Genomic DNA, 19,163 nt, shown 5'->3' on the forward strand with positions numbered 1-19,163 from the left:
ACAAAACCAGAGCTCTGGCTCAAGTGACTATCAACGACGAAGGTCGCCCACGCTTCCCTCCACTTGCGGAATGGACGACGGAGTCAAACGCCCTCCGCAATGCTGCTCCCTTCACATCAGGGCAGGCGGGTGGCTTACCTGTTGATACTTATCGCACACTCATTGAGGCAACTCAAAATTCCCTTCATTAAGACGCCTCAACTCGACCGAACACTAATGACATCGTTCGTTACCTGCCGAACCTTCACCTGGCTCCGACCGCGCCAGCAGTAAGATCACCCCCGCTGTCCTCTGTGACGATGGACCAGACTACCATATGGGCCACAATGATGAGGAGGGATCGATGTGGTCCCACCAAAACACACGCGACTATATAGGCTCTTCTGCTCCTTTTCCCCGTCCGCGCGACTACAGAATGGGGAGTGACGATCACTACATTGATCGAAACCCACAATTCGTGGCCGACCAGAGACCACTAGCAGTGGGCCACCTCAGTAATAATGACCCCTTATACGAACAGTCCGTGCCTCGATATCCCACACAATCAGAAGCGGCCTTGGCCATGAAGGCTCTACATAATTCATACCAAATGAGGCTGGAGAAGATGCTGAGGACGTTGTGCAAGTCGGGAAAGCATCCGGGTCCGCCTGTTATTTGTGCCGTTATGGGCTCACCCTCGTAGCAAGGTGTCAACCATGAACCGTCCGCTGATTTTGCAAGCCTGTTCCAAGATTAATTCTGTGCTTGCACTTATGTAGTTGCCATCTCGGCTCTATGACCATGCTTGATGTTACGCTGTCTGTCATTGCCTCAGCCCTATTGATTGGAGATATCTGTAAAACTGTCCATCAACAGTTGGCTAGCCAGCATCACAACCATACCAAATTCGCATGACTCCTCTTGCCATGCTGCTATCTGCGCTTTCTGAGAGCTGCCGACGCCTGTACCCACTAAGTTGCCAATCCGCAACGCCGGCAGTGGTTGATCGCCATCACCATCAACACATGCCCATGTTTTCCAAGTCACCTCGTCTCGGGCCTCCCAGAACGCTTTGGCACTTGGGAGCAGCATGCCTTCGATACTCCAGTCGCTATGTTCATCACAGTCGATACCAAAATCGATAGATGCAACGAGTTTCAATAGAAAATATATGATCGCTGTGCGATTGACTGATTCATGGAAGATCCAGTCCTTCCAATGAGACGTGGGATTAGGATGCGGACCACGTTTGTGGGTGCGGATCCTGCCATGCATATGACTATCTTTGATAAGCTGGAAGAGTTTCTGTCTTCAGAGTCAGATGTGTTACCACATGTAGACGCGGAATGTAGAACGACGACTCGTACTACGAGCAATATGCGGTACTTACCCCCAGAGTGTACAACAAGGCAATGTCCATACCTGGAAACACACCATCAATCGTCGAATCTCTGAAGCGGGCTAATATATATAGTGTTATGGCTTGAGCGGAGGAAAGAAGCTGCCACTTGTCAAAGTCGACACACTGTGAGAGAAAATCGTTAGATCAGATGACATGTCCCCTTCTCAGGTCAGGCTAGAATTGAGCAGGAATGCAAGACGTACTGTCCCGTAGATATGCTCCTGTGCTATGGACACTTTGTGCCAGAGCGTTGGCAAGTGGGGAGTTTTGGAGCTGTAGTGGCTGCATAAGACCTCCCTGCATGCCATGAGAGGATCGTCCAATCGATCATACGCTTCGGGCATGTTATGATGGATAAAGCTAACATAGTGAAGAGTCCGCACTGCCTTGATGACCTGCCCAGATAAAAATCTGATGATGATCGGACACGTCCGGGAGTGCATAGGGCTAGTGTTCGTTTTGAGCTGGAAGGAGCTCGAAGCCACTGCCAGGGATATGTCTCCCCTTATTGGGTCCGTCGATGAGGTATTCAGTTGGCAAGCTGATGTCGGTCGGGCTGCTTGTGTCGTAACTTGCGAAGTTTCTGTGTTGTCCTCTCTGGGCCAGAGTGTCTTCTTTTGGCATTTGCGCTTGTGATAGTTTGTCATTACTGTCCGCCGAACATGAAGTCGTCGTGCATCGCGCCCCTTATCAGGTTCGCCGGTGACATTGATGAAGTCACACTCCTGTTTACCTAAGGTTGACATCTCTTCGATTTTGATACGCCTTTCCAGGTCATGCGCTGAGAGCCTGAGACTGAAGTTCGACGTTATCCGAAATTCTAAGTAATACCCTTTTCAGCTATTACAATAATGAGGTGCTGGAGGAGAAAATTACGTGATATGTCGGATCGGATCAGCCTCAACAGGCATTACATTCACCCTCATGTGGGACGAATTGAGTCGAATTGTGCCTGGCCAGCATCGCCGCAGTTGACCGTACTCTACTTAATGGGTGATTGGACTTCCGGGTCAGTTACGCTCTGGGCGTTGAGTGGAGGCCACAAGTCGATTATTAATTCTGATCATCCGAGTCCGACCGAATGAAAATTATAAGGATGATAAGAAAGAGCTTCGAGTGTTGGCCGTGAAACGCCGGGTGAAGTGCATTTACCAAACCCTATTCCACCACGTTAAACCTTCTTGGGCATTACATTAGTACCTTTGGAGTATTACATGCTATTAGTTCCTACTCCTTATCTCTTTTGGGCATTATACCAAGTCTCTCTAGCAAGAGGCTAGGCCGTAGAGGGTATTACATCGTGGAATTCATGCGAGACGGCCCTATCCCTGGCATACTATGGCAAAATGCACCCTGAAGCAAGACTTCAGCCTTTGTTGCTTGAAGCCTAATGTACTATAAATCAGTATCAGAAGTGGAAATGAATCTCTTTCATCACTCAGTGGCTTTCTGAACGTGATCTCTATCTTCAGAGCTTCCCACTATCCAAGGTACTCGCAACTCATTGCAAGTGATGCCTCGCACCGTCCTCATCACAGGCTGCTCCGATGGCGGTATGGGAGCAGCCCTCGCCAAAGAGTTTCACTGCAGAGGTGACCGCGTGCTCGCAACAGCGCGGGATCCCGCAAAGATGGCCTCCTTGATAACCGCAGGAATCGAAACCCTTCTGCTTGACGTTGCATCCGAGGATTCTATCCTGGCTTGTGTGCGCCAGGTCTCCTCATTGACTGGTGGTTCACTCGACATCCTAGTCAACAATGCCGGCCGGTCCTTCTGTATGCCACTCACCGATCTATCGATTGCGGAGGCGAAGCAAGTGTTCGATCTGAACTTCTGGGCCATTCTCCGGATGTCACAGATATTCTTTCCGCTTCTGCAACAAGCTGCCCGAATGAACGGGTGTGCTCTTCTTGTAAATCAGACCTCCGTCAGCAGCATCGGAGGTGCTCCCTTTTTCAGTGCCTACAACACTTCGAAGGCCGCAGCAGCAATGCTCGTCCACGACCTCCGCCTCGAGCTGGCACCGTTCGGCATCGAAGTGATCGAATTGAAAACCGGTGCAGTGAAGACCAACATTCACGAAAACGATCCCGTCTGTCAGTTACCGCCAGGATCTCCCTATACACCCATCCATGAAGAGATTGCAAAGTTTTCAAAGGGCGACGACATGATTATGAACGCACAGGATCCGATGATATGGGCCGGAAACGTCGTCACTGATCTGAATAAACCCACGCCGCCTAACATCATCTGGCGAGGAACATATGCTTCTCGGGTCAGATTGGCGTCTATCTTGCCGGTGAGTGTGTTTGATTCGACATTCAGGAGAGTCTCGAAATTGGATGTCCTTGAACAAAAGCTGGAAGCAACCCACGCGAACGGGACACAGGCTTAAACTCGAAACAGCGTCACGGGGCGCCAATATCAATGTATCTTTCAGGGATCAGAAGGCAAAGATCCGAGATCATCGAGCTCATTCTCACACAGTAAGAGAATAGCAACAACAGTTTCTCGAATTTGATAGGGAGTGGCAGCGGGGAGACGAAAGTCAGGATCAGGACGAGACCCCAAAAATAAGATGCCTCCAAGCACACCCTTCTGTAAGCTTAATAGGCATCCCCACGGCCTCCCTAGCCCTTCAACCATAACCTCGACCAGGTCTACTACATTCTTCCATTGCTCTTGTACTTCAAGTTTATCTATACAATACATGGTGATAATCGACACGTGCGGCAAGGCTGTAAAATTATCATGTTTGAGCTCGTTGGTCATGTGTGAATTTCGACGGTCCATCGCATGGTCTAAGACAGCATCCAAAGTGTATCAAATCGAAAAAGATATAGCAAAGACCGTCCGTCGCTTTTCCTTGCCAGACTTACTTAGACCACGGCGTCTATGGGATGGATCTCAGTGATCCAGCCTTAGTCCCCTACCAGGAACGCCTATGTGGTGGTGTCACCTCTGAGTCCAGGATAAAATTAGACAGCAAACGAATGTTGCCTGTGGAAGGGTTACCTCAACTTCGCGAATCTCAACCAAAACTGCACTGGCATTAGATCAGCGGGACCCACCTGACTAATTGCCCCAACGACTGTGATTCTTGTCACTGACTGTTCCCATAGATGCCTTCCTCGATCAGGCCACCACTACTTTATCTAGATCGAAGTTTATACCATATAGAGTGTGGAGCCTTATATGGCGATGCGTTATTAGTACTTTTGACTGAAACGGCTCAACGCGTTCGTCACTCCCCCCGGCCCGTCGACCCTGTTCATCATTGATTCTGCAAGGGCTGTGGATATTACTAATACCTGATCCATGACTTCTCCTGGCACTCGCAGTCAGGCCCCTGCCGTCATAGTCTCAGAAGTCACCATGGCATTGCGAGACAAGAGTTTCTCGGAGCACGAGCAGACTCAATACATAGCAGGACTGTCTTCTCAGAGAGTGTTGTCCAAACCTGATAGCGAGCTGAGGGTCCATGTTCATGGTGAGGATCACCGAATGGCAACAAATAGGTAAGTCTATATCATACTGTTGTCGAAGTATCTGTATACTGATATAATTCACTGTTCCAGCGCCGAAAGACCTATTACGAAGGTTGGACACACTGAAGAAAAGAGACTGCGCCTCAAAGTCGATCTGCATATAATCCCCCCAATTGCAATCCTATATCTATTCAGCTGCATCAGTCGTGCCAACATCGGTCAGTATGAACACTTTGGAGGATCTCAGGAGAACCTTCGTGCTAATTGGCAAGCAGGCAATGCGAAGATCGCAGGTTTGGAGGAAGACCTACATCTGACAGGTAACAACTACAATATCGTTTTGACGGCGTTCTATACGTCCTATATCATCTTCCGAATCCCATCCACCTTGCTGTGCAAACGACTCGGTCCTCGCCTCTGGCTACCAGTGATCGCCCTGGGCTGCGGTCTACTCACACTATGTACAGCAGTATGCAACAACATTCACACCCTCTGCGTTGTCCGGTTCTTCTTTGGCCTTTTTGATGCCGGCATGTTACCAGGCATCGCGTACTATCTCTCAAGATGGTATCCGAGGAAGGAATTCGGCTCGAGACTGTCGCTCTACATCGTCATGGCTCCACTTGCAGGTGCTTTTGGGGGCCTACTAGCCTCCGGAATTCTGTCGCTCGATCATTTCGGCAGGTTCCATCGCTGGCGAATGCTCTTCATGGTCGATGGCATTATCTTCTGCGGTCTTTCAGTTGTCGGCTTTTTCACCATCTTTGACAGTCCCTTGTCGGCACGCTGGCTGTCAAAGGAGGAAAAGGCCTTTGTAATTGGTCGTGTGCAATCTGAGCGACCTGTGTCGACCGAGTTCCTGGACGACATCAGTTTTGCCAGGTCGCGACGGGGAATTTTCAACCCGGTCACAATCACCACAGGCTTGATCTTCCTCCTCATCAATGTGACAGCTGGAGGCCTCCAATTCTTTGCTCCTACTATTGTCAGGACCATATATCCGGACAGCAGCACAGTCTCCCAGCAACTCCGTACGGTTCCGCCATACGCTGTCGGTGCTTTCTTCACGATCCTTTATCCCTTCCTTGGCTGGCGACTGGACCGAAGCAATATCTTCATCATCCTTGCGGCACTGCCAATAATCGTTGGCTATATCATGCTGCTGGCTACTCAAACCCCTCAAATACGATGGGCGGCATTGTTCTTCGTTGCCAGTGGGGTGTACCCATACGGCGCGCTTTGCGATGCTCAGATCTCAGCCAACGTTATTTCCGACACTGCACGTTCTGCCGCAATTGGTACCAACATTATGCTGGGCACCTGTGGAGGACTGATTTCAATATGGATGTGGCTTCCAAGAGATAGCCCGAAGTACCGTATTGGCAACGGTACTAATTTGGCGACATCGAGTGTCGCACTGATAGTTGCTGTTCTCCTTCATCTCTGGGTTAGATTCGACAATGGAAGGAGAAACACGAGGGAGATGAGTACTGCCGAGTTGGCTGGCCTGGACCAGGATCAAGCTCAAGATCAAGCTCAAGATCTCGAATGGCGTCATCCGGCATTCAGATGGAAGTTGTGAAATCTGGGGATAGGCTTCGAAAGCGATTCTGGGGCGTAGCAAGATTAACTACTTGTCGTGGAGCTGCCACGCCGAGAGTAAATGCTGTCAGGACTATTGAAATTGCTACAGTAATATGAATGGTCATCAGTGTCTAAGAACTGAAATCATCCATAGTCCCAGCGTGTACTTACAATTCCAGTAGCCTAGAGTGGCAGGCATTGAGCGCACCGCACCGGATTGGGCGAGTAAGTGCAGGCCGCGTAATCGACCGCCGTGAGAGCCTTGTGATGAAGAATTTCGGCAAGTCGAGTTTCAGAGCTTTCCACGATTCTCTTCGCATGACTTGCATGGACATTTCATTCGGCTGACTAAAAATTCGATTCTCGTTTCGAGTATCAAGGAGAGCAGTGTCCGTGGGGGACGTTTTGGGGCACCCTTTGCCACAAGCCTGGCCGACTTCTCACCTGTCAAGACGTTTGGCTGAGTGCTGTTTGTATTTGGGCCACATGTCAATGAGGCAATCTTCTCTGGCTCATGCCTTCAGAATCACAATCACTTGAAATAGATGCATGCACCTTTCTCCGGTTTTGGCCTAGTTGTCGCTACAATATCCTGGTTGGAGATTTTGCACAACGATAAGTAATAAACTTCGGAAGCCGTCGTCCCACATTGTTGGGGCTGTCAGAAACTCTATGCCTACTTAGCGGAGAGTACGCAACCACGTCTTCCCTTTGCAGAAGGTGCGTTCTTTCAAAAGGGTAAAAACTGTGTCTTAGCACGGCCGATGTCCCGCACGCGGAGGAGTCTTTGTAATACAGATAAGCGAGGCTCCACTTTTGGTCGGCGTCGAACAAAGTCCAAATACGGACCACCGAACACTTGTATCACAACACCCAGGGCCAAGGTTTACTTCACCGGAATAGGAATTAGAAGGAAGCTCCCACTTCTGGACTTGTGGTATCTCTATGTAGGGAATTGGACTTCTCATAACATGCTTACGGCTAAAAGTCCAGGATACCCAGGCGAAAATAGATATGCCGCTCGTCGGGCCGTGCATTGAGAAACGACATATCCTCTTCTTCCTTCTGCGTGGCCCTGATACCATCAGATTGTGCGCATTGCGTATACCCGCAGCCCCCTTCCATCACGACGGATCCTGTCGCGTTGAACCTCGCAAACCAGAACTCAGCATATGGAGCGATAGGCTCAAAGTAGGTGAATCCTGTCAGAATATCCCTGACGGTACTCCAGTCAGGTATACCCATCATCTTTGCATGCCGAACAAACTCGATGTTGTGATAATCGTCGAACCAAACATTCTCTGCCTCCATAAGGTCCTGTTCAGCAATAGCACCGACATACAGACACCAAAGACGGAACCGTGAAGATGGTGCGCTGATGTTGATAGAGGCGTCGTTCGCTGTAGCCACAAAGTAATCTTTTATTCGACTCAGCATGGTTTTGCTCGCAAGGTGTTTCGAGTATTGTCCCAGCATCTTGCGATCAAGAGCCTGCCGCTCATACTGGAGCATGGTTCGAATCCAGAACATGACGCATATACAGGCAATTCGATCCTCGTATAAGCGTGGAGAGCAAACAAGTACCCCATCCGACGCATCTCGTTCCCAGTCTAATTGCTCGTTGAGCAAGTGGCCGACCATAATCAATCCCCGCGAGCACATATCGTTCAACAACTTGACAGCCTTGACACTGCTGATACTGCTCAGTACACCGGCAATCTTGGAGTAATACCGAATCTCCTCCAAGATCTCGCGAATCCGGTTATCTTGAAGTGCAGGGTAGTCGATATGTAAGTCGGAAGGTTGAGGAAGTAGGTGTTCACCAACCAGGCTCCGACAATTTCTTTTGATGCTTTGAAGACAACTTCTGGGAAGGAAATCCTCTTCCCACCTCTCGAGATCAAGAATTGGTCGAGTATAGGTAAAGACTGCCCTGTGAATATCCTGCCACAAAATCCCTCTAATGAGGCCGGGGTTGGGGTTGAAGCTCCGCTGTGACGGCTTTGGTGGCTGAAGGATAGAGCGTAAGAATCGGGCATGAAACGCGGCACTTGAATATTCCTGGGCAGTCAACTCGGCGGTATACAACAAGTATACTGTCGTGCATGTAGCCTCTTCTTTACCGACTATGCCGCTCCCCAGGTTCCTCTGTAACCCAGCCATGGCCAAGGTTCGATATGCGAGTACGGAGGCGTTCATCCGGTGATTTGACGTGATGAAGCGGGCACGACTTGCGTAAAGTGCAATGCAACCGTAGGCGGTTGATTCGTCGTTCAATGCTGTTGTTGCTTGTTTGGTAAACCAAGTAGTGTAGTTCCGGCCTCGTACTTTGTGCTGAGTGGAATACTGGCGGGCAGCAAATGAAAGTAGCCAGTCTCGATTGGCGAGAAGCACATATCGAATTTCATTATCAATATTCACAGCGGTAGTCATGAAAGGATCGAGCGTATTTGGACACAAATCGGAGACGGAAGGAGTCCATTGATGCTTGAGTTCCTCCGGATAGTCTCGATGGTGCACTATATGACTGCCCTTAGGATCGCCGGGCGTATGCTGTTTCTTCTCGCTTTGACGGCGCTTCAAGTGAGCATAACGTGCAGAATGACTGTTGATGGCACATTTGTTAAGAGCCTGCTGTGTAGTGTTGGCTGCAAAGATGATGACGGGAAGCTCTAAAGAGCACTCTGCTTCCATGGGAAAGATCGGCGAAACCGTACTCGTTTTGCGTGGAGGCGCAGGTGAGTGAAGGTCAGTCGAAAGGTTCCAACTGGGCAATTGACTTGCGTAATCCGGCCACTTCCTTGGCACAGCTTTCACCAAGTAGGGGTTGTCCAAGAACGTATGACTTCATGGATGAAGTACTGTCCGGGTATCAACAATTTACCTTCCCAATACAAGGTGGACTGTCCGGCACGCCAAACTTTCGAGGACTACTGACTAGTCTTGCTCGGTCTCCATCGCTCAACCTGAAGGCACAAAAAGGGAGCCAGGTCAACAAGGCTCGGAATTCTGATTCGACGTTCGAGGAAGCCAATCATAATTCCGGCCTTGCGGTTAAGTTAGAATTGTGGAACCTTTCCGAAACAGGCAGCCAAGACACTAGCCTGCAAGGTACAGGGTTGATTGACGGACATCAAGATCTCAACAACCTCACAGGAAGTTCGACTATCGACGAGCAGACAGACGTCGAATGTCCTCCCTGGCAGCTCATCTCCTGTTGCAAAGCCGACCATGACGATGGCCATGTTCAACGAGATAGTTATGTCCGCGCAAGGCTCGGAGGAGCTGACGGACCCGACACTACTCCGCCCAAATCCATCCATTCTATCGGGTAGCACCACAGTGTTCTCATTGTTTCCAGGACTACGGACCTTGATGTAAGCTGATTGATAATGCTTCTGTCATGATACCTCAAAAGTGATATATAAAGCACCCTTGGCCTCGAAGTTGGAGGCCTTGGAATCTATGCCACCAGCTACTCACGTACGGAAGTGGTGATCATGCCACGTACTCTGTCCCCTTTGGAGCCCGTTAGAACTTCGAGCAGCACCTCGTGGCCAATCCCTGGCCCATCAAGAACTCGAAGCCAAAACCGAAGCACCGTCACCTCCGTTTCCGTGGTCCAGGCCACGGCTACCCAAGCTCCCTCACCACGCGCCGATGAGAAGAACACAGTCGATCGCCCGACCGAGGAGTCCTTACAAGAACGGATCACGCGTCTCGGCCGCGAACGCCCTCCCATCTTCGCCACGCCCTGGAGTGAAATATCCTTCGTTTTCAGCGTCATCATGTCTCAATTCCTGACCGAGTTCTTTGTCTCAGGCTTTACCCTCATCCTGCCAACTTTGATGAGGGAGCTTGACATCCCCGCGGCGTCCAGTGTGTGGCCCGCCACGTCGTTTTCTCTGGTCGTTGCCAGCACCCTTCTGGTATTCGGCCGTCTGGGTGATATGTGGGGCGGCCACCCCGTCTTCCTGGGCGGGCTCGCATGGCTTCTTATCTGGAGTATCATCGCAGGATTCAGCATCTCTCCTCTGATGCTCGACCTCTGCCGAGCCCTTCAAGGTCTGGGAGCCGCCGCCTTTCTCCCGACAGGAGTTATGCTCCTGGGCTCGGTGTACCGGCCTGGACCGCGCAAGAATCTCGTTTTTGCCATCTACGGCACTTCTGCAGTCTTCGGTTTCTTCGGGGGCATTTTTGTTGCCGGCATCGTCGGCCAATTCCTCCGCTGGGGGTTTTATTTCTGGATCGGCGGTATATTGGCGGCTATCACGCTAGGAACGTCGATTTTGTCGATCCCGCACTCGCTGTTGAAAGGGGACGGCAACATCAAGATGGACTACCTAGGCGCTCTCACAGTCGTCTCCGGCCTGGTCCTGACAGTCTTCGCCATCACCCAGTCCGCGCACGCTCCATCGGCTTGGGGCACGCCATATATCCCTGTATGCTTGACTCTCGGCCTCCTCTCTCTGCTGTCAGCTGTCTACATCGAAACGCGTGTCTGCTCGCAGCCCCTTCTACCCGCCTCCATTTTCACGACTCCCTCTATGACTCCCCTCCTTGTCGCACTCTTCTTCCTTTACGGTACGTGGGGAATCTTCTCCGTATATGGAACGCTATACTTCCAAAACATTTTGTCCGCCACTCCTCTTCAGGTTGTTGCCTGGTACACCCCGCTCGGCGTTGCCGGACTTCTTCTCAGTGTTCTGGAGGGTCTCATCCTCCATCTGGTGTCCGGGAGGGTCCTCCTGATCATATCCGGCCTGGGCGCAGTGGGCTCGCAACTCCTCTTGGCCCTCATTCCACGCGTAGGGCCAAGTTACTGGGCGTGGATCTTCCCTGCCACCATCCTCAGCACCATCGGGATCGACCTCTCCACCATCCTAATGACGGTCTTTATCACAACCACTTTTCCCACCTCGCAGCAGGGCCTGGCTGGGGGCGTGATCAATTCCGTGCTGCAGCTAGGAGTCGCACTTTGTCTTGGGCTGACGGACATCATTCAGTCGTCGACCGTTGAACATTCGGGTTTAAGAACTAGCTATAAGAGCACATTCTGGTTTGGGGTTGGTGTGGGAGCGGTGAGTTTGGTATTGTTGGCGGTTTGGGGGAAGGTTCCGAAAGCGCAAAGTGATTTGACTGCGGACGAGAAAGAAGAATTGATGCAAGAGGCGGAAGGCGAAGAGCAGGGACCGGTTGTGGGCGAAGGTGGCCCTGAATGATGCGTGTGAAGGGTCGTTGGTGGAGGTTGTAGGCTACGGAAGACAAACATGACCAAAAGGTCGATAGGGTATTCTCAATGGATACATGGTCGATGCTGGGAGTGTCTGACCTCATACAAAAATTACCACATTACACATTGTTGGTCTAATCCCCATACAAGTCACACGATAAGCCAATTCACGCCTGCAGCCTTCAGATCCTCGATCCAGTCCTTGTCCCCATTAATCTCCTCCAGTAGAGCCCCTCCCTCATTATTGACCAACACTCCGCTCCTTCTCCCCGACCAAATACTCTGCAATACTCCTAATGCCTCTCGAACAAGTCCCCAGGGCTCAACCTCCCACAACTCGTGGAATCTTCTTGCCACCCACTCCTGCCTCGCGAAATCATTCGTTTCTGCTCCTGCAATGAAAGCAGGCCATGGGGATGCTTTGAACAGCTCATCACTTGGGCGAATGACCGAGAGGTGCATTATGGTCTCTGCCACCAGGACTTCCAGGTCATGGGAGAGGTTTTCGGCGGGGCAGAGGGAGAGCAAGAGGCGGGAGAGATAGATACACACGGCTGCGCGGTGCGCGGAAGCCATGTGTGTGCGGAGCAGAAGGTCGGAGGCAGGAGAGTGCGGTTGAAGCCTTGTGGCCCAGACCAATGGGTTGAAGGATTGAGCAGTGCTCAGGAGGAGAAGAAGTTGTTGCCGATTGGAGTGGCTCGAGGAGTCCAGAGGAGAAGATGAGTGGTCGGGTCGGGATAGATGAGCTCCAGCTCGGATGAGTTGAAGAAGGAATGTGGGAAACGAAGAGCAGTGGTTGCCTTCTGCATCTAGTAATAGTGATACGGCGCCATCTGAAAACACCTCGCCCGGCAAGCCGCCACTCGAGCATGCCAGCGCTGAGCCGAGAATGTCGAAGCTGAGACGCAACACGTTAGTATCTCTTGGGAGTATTTTCAGTCAAATGGGTGGACGTACACCAAGCAATTGGATATCAAGCAGCTGCGTAACGGGCTCATGAGCCCCTGCGTCGATATGCTTGTTCCACACCATGTCTCGACAATCGTCCTTGCACCATCAAGGTGATATCTCCAATTATCTCGCCCGGAGTCAATGAGCTCAAATTCGATGAAGAGCAGCACTACCGCCAGGGCTACATCGATGTCCGCCGAAGTTATATTGGCGAGAGTGGATCTCAGCAAGGAAAGAGCCCGCTGCTTAGCTCTCAGAGCATCATTGTAACAGCTTAGGAGGTTTGTGCGATGGCGAAGTGGAAGAGCCCACTCGTCCAAGACCAAAGACTTCTGGCATGCGTTAGACATGTGCAATGCTGAGTTGGCGACGACGACCTGAAGGAGGATTGAATTCTGCTGTGTCAAGGGAACCAGCTGTCGGAGAGGGTTGTGTTCGGGAGTATCGTAGAGGACAAGATCTTTACAGACATCACTAGCAACTACAATGCGAACAAAGGTTAGTGTCAGGGGCTGAGCAAGTAGATAAAGGTGTCTTACAATATGATAGATACTTCCTCGTAGCATGATCGAGGTCTTGTACCAGAGGGTCCAATAGGGGTCGAAGCGGCGAGACTTCAGTGATTCCACGAGAAGAGTGTGGCTTCGAGATAATGGCGGGAGATGTTCTTTGAGTTTGATGCTTGCCTCGGATGTCCGTCATGTCCTCAAAGGTCAGACCACGATTCTTGCCACGACTTGCGATGCCCTGTTCCCAGCGGAATAGCCCCTGATACCCCAGGCATTCTTGACCCCTTTTGATACATTTCAGACAACGCGGAAAAGATCGGTCGCATTTCAGACGCCGGCGTCGACAATTATGGCACGCTTCGGATGGGGCATCCATGCCGCATAGTTCCACCTGGATATGCAGCGACCTGCTGGGAGCGATGGGCAAGGCAATGTCAAGACTGTGATTGACACCGACGGTAACCACACCTCTATAGTATCAACAGAAAAAGAGTCCGTTAGGCAGCCTAGTAGTGACCTTGGACCATACAGTCGATGGGATAGAACGGGATGTTGGGGCAAGTGGGGGGACTGATATCCGATGCTCGCCGAGACAACGCAGTCGCCAACACACCGGAGGCGGAGCTTTCTGTAGTTGCGAGTCTAGTTGGGACTCAGGAGTCTTCTTTATGCAATGCTCGACTCGCTGTCCACGTGCACCTAGGTGTCTAAGAAGGATATACGACTTGAGGAAGAGGGAAGACGGCCAGGGCAGGTGGACAAGACCCGGTTCTCTGAGGATTTGGTGAGTTCGCTGAGTCAGGCAGGTTCGCCGAACGAGGCCCCCATCATCTCTTGATCAGGCTAGTGGCTTCCGACTCTCTTTGTCTATATTCGTACTACAACACAATAGTTCAGACACCTCCAGGTAACTCGGAAGGACATAGCAACTCTTACTATCGCATCATCTTCCCAGAGCGGTGCAGACCCACAAGCAGTGCTCCGCAGTCCTCAACATGCGCACACCAGATGTCCGAAAGACGGTCCTAATCACAGGCTGTGCCCCAGGAGGCATCGGCCACTCCCTCGCCCTAGGCTTCCACGCTCGTGGCCTTCGTGTCTTCGCCACGGCCCGCAAAACCGAACAGCTATCGACACTGTCAGAAAATGGTATTGAGACTTTGTCTCTGGTAGTCGACAACGACGAATCCATTCAATCATGCAAAACCGCGCTCGAGAAATTGACCAACGGTCAAGGTCTTGACTATCTTGGTAGACAATCCCCCTCCTCCGCAACGCACTACTAAGCTCAGGCTTGACTGACAATCACCAGTCAACAACGCCGGCGTCTCTTACGTCATGCCAGCCCTCGACATCGACATGTCCGAAGTCCGCCGACTGTTCGACGTCAACCTCTTCGCTATAATGCGCATATGTCAAGTCTTCTGTCCCATGCTCATCCAAGCCAAAGGCACGATCGTCATGATAGGCAGTCTGGCCGGTGTCATCCCCTACGTCTTCGGCAGCGTGTACAACGCCTCGAAAGCCGCGCTGCACGCATACGCCAACACACTACGCGTCGAGTTGACTCCTCTAGACGTCAAAGTCATCACTATCGTGACAGGCGGCGTCAAGTCCAGGATCAACGCCCATGTGACGCGGGTGCTGCCTGAGGACAGCATCTATGCTCCGCTCGAAGAGGACTACTTGCGCCGTCAAGGTCATTCACAGGAGGGTGCTATGACCAATGAAGCTTATGCCGACAGCGTCGTCCGGCAAGTCCTGCCCGGTGCCGGGCCCTGGCCTTGGCGATGGCTGCTAAGTGATGCGAGGAAGCGGTGGATTTGGGAAGGCAACAAGAGTTGGCTGGTGTACTACCTGTCCGGCGGATGGACGTGGAGCGGTGTGTTTGACTGGTATCTTATCCGGCTGTTTCAACTCTGGAAGCTGAAATCTCCGACCAAAAGGGATTGAACGTTCGAAGCGCTGGACCAAGTCAAAGGCCGAGGCGGCAAGCAAAAGGGCTAACAGATTATAAAGAGGGGCCAAGCACCTGGGACGAACGGCTTGCTCTTCGGACCCATGCCTCCTTTGGGCAAGAAACACATTACGTGCAGATCCTAATTGGGCGCAATGAGCTCTCTTGCTTAGGCGAGCTGAGCCACGTATTTCGATCTGGCGAACACGGCGTACACTTCCGCATACCACAACGCCCCCAGCAATTGACATCATTGAACATCAAATCTTCAACCTGAAAGTATGTTGAGGAAGTTGCATTGGCCGGCCCACAGCAGCATACCCGGTTGGTTTGGGGTACAAACATCGCCTGATGGTCCAAGTGAGCGGTTCAAGGGTTTGCGATTTTTCACATTCCGATAATGTTACATTTTCGCCTCATAAGGGGTACATTCATGTCTTCTCGACACGTCATATTAGATACATGGCAGTCTGCCTACCCTGCAGACCGACCAAATTTGTACATGGTAAAGTAGGCCAAATAAAATCCCACAAAGCCACAAATCCTACTGTCTTGACACTGGCCAGGGGCTCAAGATGTCGCAGCCGAACTCTTCTGCTCCGCTTCATCGTCCTCGAATATCTGTGACGTACTGTCTGTTGCGTTCGGGACTCCATCCACCTGCACGCTGTTAGGGACTTCTGACGAAAAGTCTCGGGCCCCTGAGTCGTCGTCAGTCTGCAAAGCCACCTTTTCTGCTGCCACCAGGATCTCATCATAATCATCGTTCTCTTGAGCTTCAGTGACGGATATCCCGGTAGAACTTGACTTGGGTGGTTCCCCGTCCTCGGGGTTAGCCATCTGCCGTGCCTCTTCTGCGAGTCTCGCTTCCTCCGCGTCAATCTCAGCACGGCGCTTTGTTCGATAAGCAGCCCAGTACACATCGTCTGCACTAAGCATCGTTGTAATAGCAGTGACCATCTTATTCCTGAACCCAGGCGTGCTCAATAACCTTTTGACACGACAGTCCTGTTGAACTAGACGATGAAGCTTTTCGGAGGCCGTCAGCTTGGTGGCATGGTCCTGTCCAGTATAACTTGGTATTAGCCGACGCCACGAATATGTCATAAATCGATCCAGAGTCTTCTTGGTTTCCGTCAGAATGCGTGCTGTGTGGTTAACGAGTCCTGTGTCCGCGCCATGGGATTTTAATTCAAGCCGAAGCCACTTGTTGAGCTCAACGACATTAGGGGCATCCAGTACGGCGCTGCGACTGAACAGGATAGCTACCAGTGGCGTCACCATGGTTGTATGTTCAAGCCAGGCCTCATCCTTCTCCGAATCATCGATGTTCCTTTTCCATGCGTATGCCATGAGACGGCCATCGCTCCTGTGTTTACGCTTGATTCTTCGTACCGATTTCTTGTCTTCATAGTTGACGCTGTTTCGCGATATATACCCTTCGCTCGGTACATCCAGCTCCCACCGAACAGTCTTGGCGGACCAGGCGGCGATCTCGGCACTAATAGTGTTGACCGCCAAAGCCTTGACCAAAAGCATATTGTCTTTGTTAAAGTCGACGTTTGCCGGCAGATTCTCAAAGATGGTGTCGCCAGATCCAAGCGGCTCAGGTACCAACCCAAGTTTCGTGAGGACTTCGTGAATGGCTTTGCTTGTCAACATCATCTCCATATAGGAAGCATGTCTAATGGATCTGCTTTCGTGTAGCTTGTCCATCAAGGCACTGTTGCCGCTTCGATAAGCCGCATGATATTCTCGAAATGCGTCAATGAGAATCGGTAAGTCACTCTCAAGATCTCGGTCGTACAGTCGCTTGGTCTCCCGAATGGCACTGATACTGATCTCTCCATTGTAAATCAAGGGGTTGTTGAAATCATGGCACGCAAGGATCAGCATTGGTTCCAGACAGCCAAAGAGAACCCCAAGTAGCACAGCTTTGGCAGCCGAAGGAGGAATGCCCATTTGAGCAAAGATCCATCCGAGTTTGGTAATTCTCCCATTTGATAAGGCTTCGAGGCTGGTCAATTCTTTGTAGGCTGAGTCAATAGCTGCCTCGCTGGGAGGATCCATCATGCCGCGCAAAAAGGCCCTAGGTCCCCCTGGATATGGTTGTGGGTAGGCCGACAAGAGAAGCACAATGTCCACGACGTTGGACACAGTAATTCGGGGTTGCGCCATCGCTCGAAATGTTTCGTACCGTTCTTGAGAAAACAATGCGTAATAGTGTCCATCGCGGACGCGCCCAGCCCGACCACGACGTTGAATCGAGTTGGTCCTGCTGATCCATTCGAAGGGAAGGCTCCTGGTCAGCGTAAGAGGATCGAAGACAGCAGTTCTCGCCTTGCCCGTATCCACGACATGGACAACCTCTGGCAGCGTAATTGAGGTCTCGGCGATATTCGTTGCTAATATGATTCTGCGGCAGCCCCCAGGGACACTGTCGAAGACCATATCATTGGTGTCTCGCAGGCTTGAATGGAGCTTGAAAAGCCTGAACCTGCTCTCATCTTGAAAGTCGAGGTCAAGGGGTTTGGTCCTGATCAGTTCGTCGTGGACGGTGTCAATGTCCAATTTCCCTGGCAGAAATACTAGTATGTCGCCATCCGGTTTTACAGCAGATATATAAGCAACCACTGCAACGACAAGACCCAAGTAATTGTTGGAAGGTGAGTCGAGCGAAGTCGCTGGTGCATCGACCACCGCCAGCTCCTGCCGAAGTTCCCCGTTTGCAAGCCTTCCCTGCTCTGACAGCGAGTGTATTCTGTCCCGAGCAGCAGAGGCGAAGAGCAGTTCATTCTTGATATAGCTTGCACTAGATCTTCGACCTTTGCCTTGCAATAGTGTTTCCATTGTAGGATGCAGCTCATTCTCGTGTGACAATTCTTTCAGAATTTCATGCAGATGACGTGTTTGTACAGTATGATTTCGGCCTTCGACTTCGAAGCTTTCTGCAGAAAGCTGAGAACCCTCCTCGATCGGGTCACGAAAATAGTCGAGGAATCGGCTTGGATCGATTGTGGCACTCATCAGGACGACTTTGGGATATGGTTGATGGGTCGCCTTGAGCATTGAAATGGTTCTCCGAAGCAGTGACAACACCAAGTCAATCTGAGCATCTCGTTCATGCACTTCATCAATTATGATATGTGAATGAGCTTGGAGCATCTGCCGTCCGCCCGTGATCAATCGGTGCATGAGAATACCTATCGTGTAGAATGCAATGCTCGGCGTGTGTTTGGGGGACTCGTTGTCGTTACGAATGACATAGCCAACATGGCTTCCCAAGACCTCCCCACGTTCATAGGCGACCCTTCGAGCCGCCGAGGTTGCTGCGATACGTCGAGGTTGGGCACATATGATGCTAGTGGAGGGTCCGCGACTGAGCAACACCCTCTCCTCAAGAATCAACTGAGGCACTTGTGTTGTCTTACCAGAGCCTGTTTTGGCCAGAACCACAGTTACATCGTGCTTGTTGATAGTCCTTAAAAGTTCGGAGCTGATAGACTTGTTGGCCATCAGAGGCAGCTTGTTCCGGTTGCGGAGTCTCTCCTCCATGAAGTCCTGGCTCATTTTACGTTGGAGGTCATGTGCCATTTTGGTTGCAAGCACGGGAGGATCCAGCATGGCTGCCGCATTCGTCCGGTCTGTGGCTGGCACAGAGTCGTTGATGGGGCTTAGTTGAATGTTTGATTGTGGAACGCCGACCTTTCGAGATGTCTTGATGGCGTCGACAGCCGTCCGGATGTTCGATCGAGGCACTTCAACTGCAAAGGTCCGGGATTGCCGAACCTTCAAGGTCGAAGTTTGTGCTTCCTCTGCATTGCCAGGCTTCGACTCTACCAGTTTGGCTTTCTGATGTTCCTCACTTCCAACTGCTTCTCGGGATGGCGCTTGAGGCTTCCGAAGTAGGCTTTTAACCGCATCCTCTCCGCATAGTGCTTCACTTGCTAATGTTTCTCTTGGAGACTCCGTGTTGTCCTGGTTTTCTTCAAGCAGATGCGGGAGCTGAACTTGCTTGAAGAAAGTTCCTGTTTGTAGGGCCCATGTATCAGAAGCAGCT

At 51.3% G+C, this 19,163-nt stretch overlaps 8 protein-coding genes across 8 annotated transcripts; 4 read left to right on the top strand and 4 right to left on the bottom strand.

Moving 5' to 3' along the window:
- Positions 1–816: 816 nt before the first annotated feature.
- Positions 817–2,127, bottom strand: EDD37DRAFT_606624 (uncharacterized protein; the record flags this gene model as incomplete). The annotated part of the gene is made up of 3 exons (XM_062814905.1): positions 817–1,284; positions 1,370–1,504; positions 1,585–2,127. The coding sequence occupies 3 exons, from the start codon at positions 2,125–2,127 to the stop codon at positions 817–819; spliced, it is 1,146 nt and encodes a 381-aa protein (XP_062673725.1).
- A 1,016-nt stretch (positions 2,128–3,143) lies between these two features.
- On the top strand, positions 3,144–4,063 carry EDD37DRAFT_623510 (uncharacterized protein). The gene has a single exon (XM_062816113.1). It carries the CDS (start codon positions 3,159–3,161, stop codon positions 3,774–3,776), a length of 618 nt encoding a protein of 205 aa, XP_062673726.1. The 5' UTR covers positions 3,144–3,158; the 3' UTR covers positions 3,777–4,063.
- A 693-nt stretch (positions 4,064–4,756) lies between these two features.
- Positions 4,757–6,451, top strand: EDD37DRAFT_656527 (retrograde regulation protein 2; the record flags this gene model as incomplete). The annotated part of the gene is made up of 3 exons (XM_062818835.1): positions 4,757–4,899; positions 4,960–5,087; positions 5,145–6,451. The coding sequence occupies 3 exons, from the start codon at positions 4,757–4,759 to the stop codon at positions 6,449–6,451; spliced, it is 1,578 nt and encodes a 525-aa protein (XP_062673727.1).
- An 887-nt stretch (positions 6,452–7,338) lies between these two features.
- Positions 7,339–9,367, bottom strand: EDD37DRAFT_677807 (uncharacterized protein). The gene has a single exon (XM_062819619.1). The coding sequence runs from the start codon at positions 9,145–9,147 to the stop codon at positions 7,435–7,437; it is 1,713 nt and encodes a 570-aa protein (XP_062673728.1). The 5' UTR covers positions 9,148–9,367; the 3' UTR covers positions 7,339–7,434.
- A 496-nt stretch (positions 9,368–9,863) lies between these two features.
- On the top strand, positions 9,864–11,688 carry EDD37DRAFT_685632 (major facilitator superfamily domain-containing protein). Its single transcript, XM_062819896.1, has 2 exons — positions 9,864–10,073; positions 10,119–11,688. Exons 1-2 carry the CDS (start codon positions 9,954–9,956, stop codon positions 11,673–11,675), a joined length of 1,677 nt encoding a protein of 558 aa, XP_062673729.1. The 5' UTR covers positions 9,864–9,953; the 3' UTR covers positions 11,676–11,688.
- A 148-nt stretch (positions 11,689–11,836) lies between these two features.
- EDD37DRAFT_647503 (fungal-specific transcription factor domain-containing protein) lies at positions 11,837–13,339 on the bottom strand (the record flags this gene model as incomplete). Its single annotated transcript, XM_062817889.1, has 3 exons — positions 11,837–12,584; positions 12,644–13,118; positions 13,177–13,339. 3 exons carry the CDS (start codon positions 13,337–13,339, stop codon positions 11,837–11,839), a joined length of 1,386 nt encoding a protein of 461 aa, XP_062673730.1.
- Positions 13,340–13,911: 572 nt separating this feature from the next.
- EDD37DRAFT_279776 (short chain dehydrogenase/reductase) lies at positions 13,912–15,166 on the top strand. The gene is made up of 2 exons (XM_062811038.1): positions 13,912–14,397; positions 14,459–15,166. The coding sequence occupies exons 1-2, from the start codon at positions 14,142–14,144 to the stop codon at positions 15,097–15,099; spliced, it is 897 nt and encodes a 298-aa protein (XP_062673731.1). The 5' UTR covers positions 13,912–14,141; the 3' UTR covers positions 15,100–15,166.
- Positions 15,167–15,673: 507 nt separating this feature from the next.
- Positions 15,674–18,874, bottom strand: EDD37DRAFT_561283 (adenosinetriphosphatase; the record flags this gene model as incomplete). The annotated part of the gene is made up of 1 exon (XM_062813877.1): positions 15,674–18,874. A coding segment is annotated over one exon (3,201 nt), but the record flags the coding sequence as incomplete, so codon positions are not given.
- Positions 18,875–19,163: the final 289 nt, after the last annotated feature.

This window comes from Exophiala viscosa (assembly GCF_022695815.1).
Source record: "Exophiala viscosa unplaced genomic scaffold EDD37scaffold_2, whole genome shotgun sequence".
Taxonomy (NCBI): domain Eukaryota; kingdom Fungi; phylum Ascomycota; class Eurotiomycetes; order Chaetothyriales; family Herpotrichiellaceae; genus Exophiala; species Exophiala viscosa.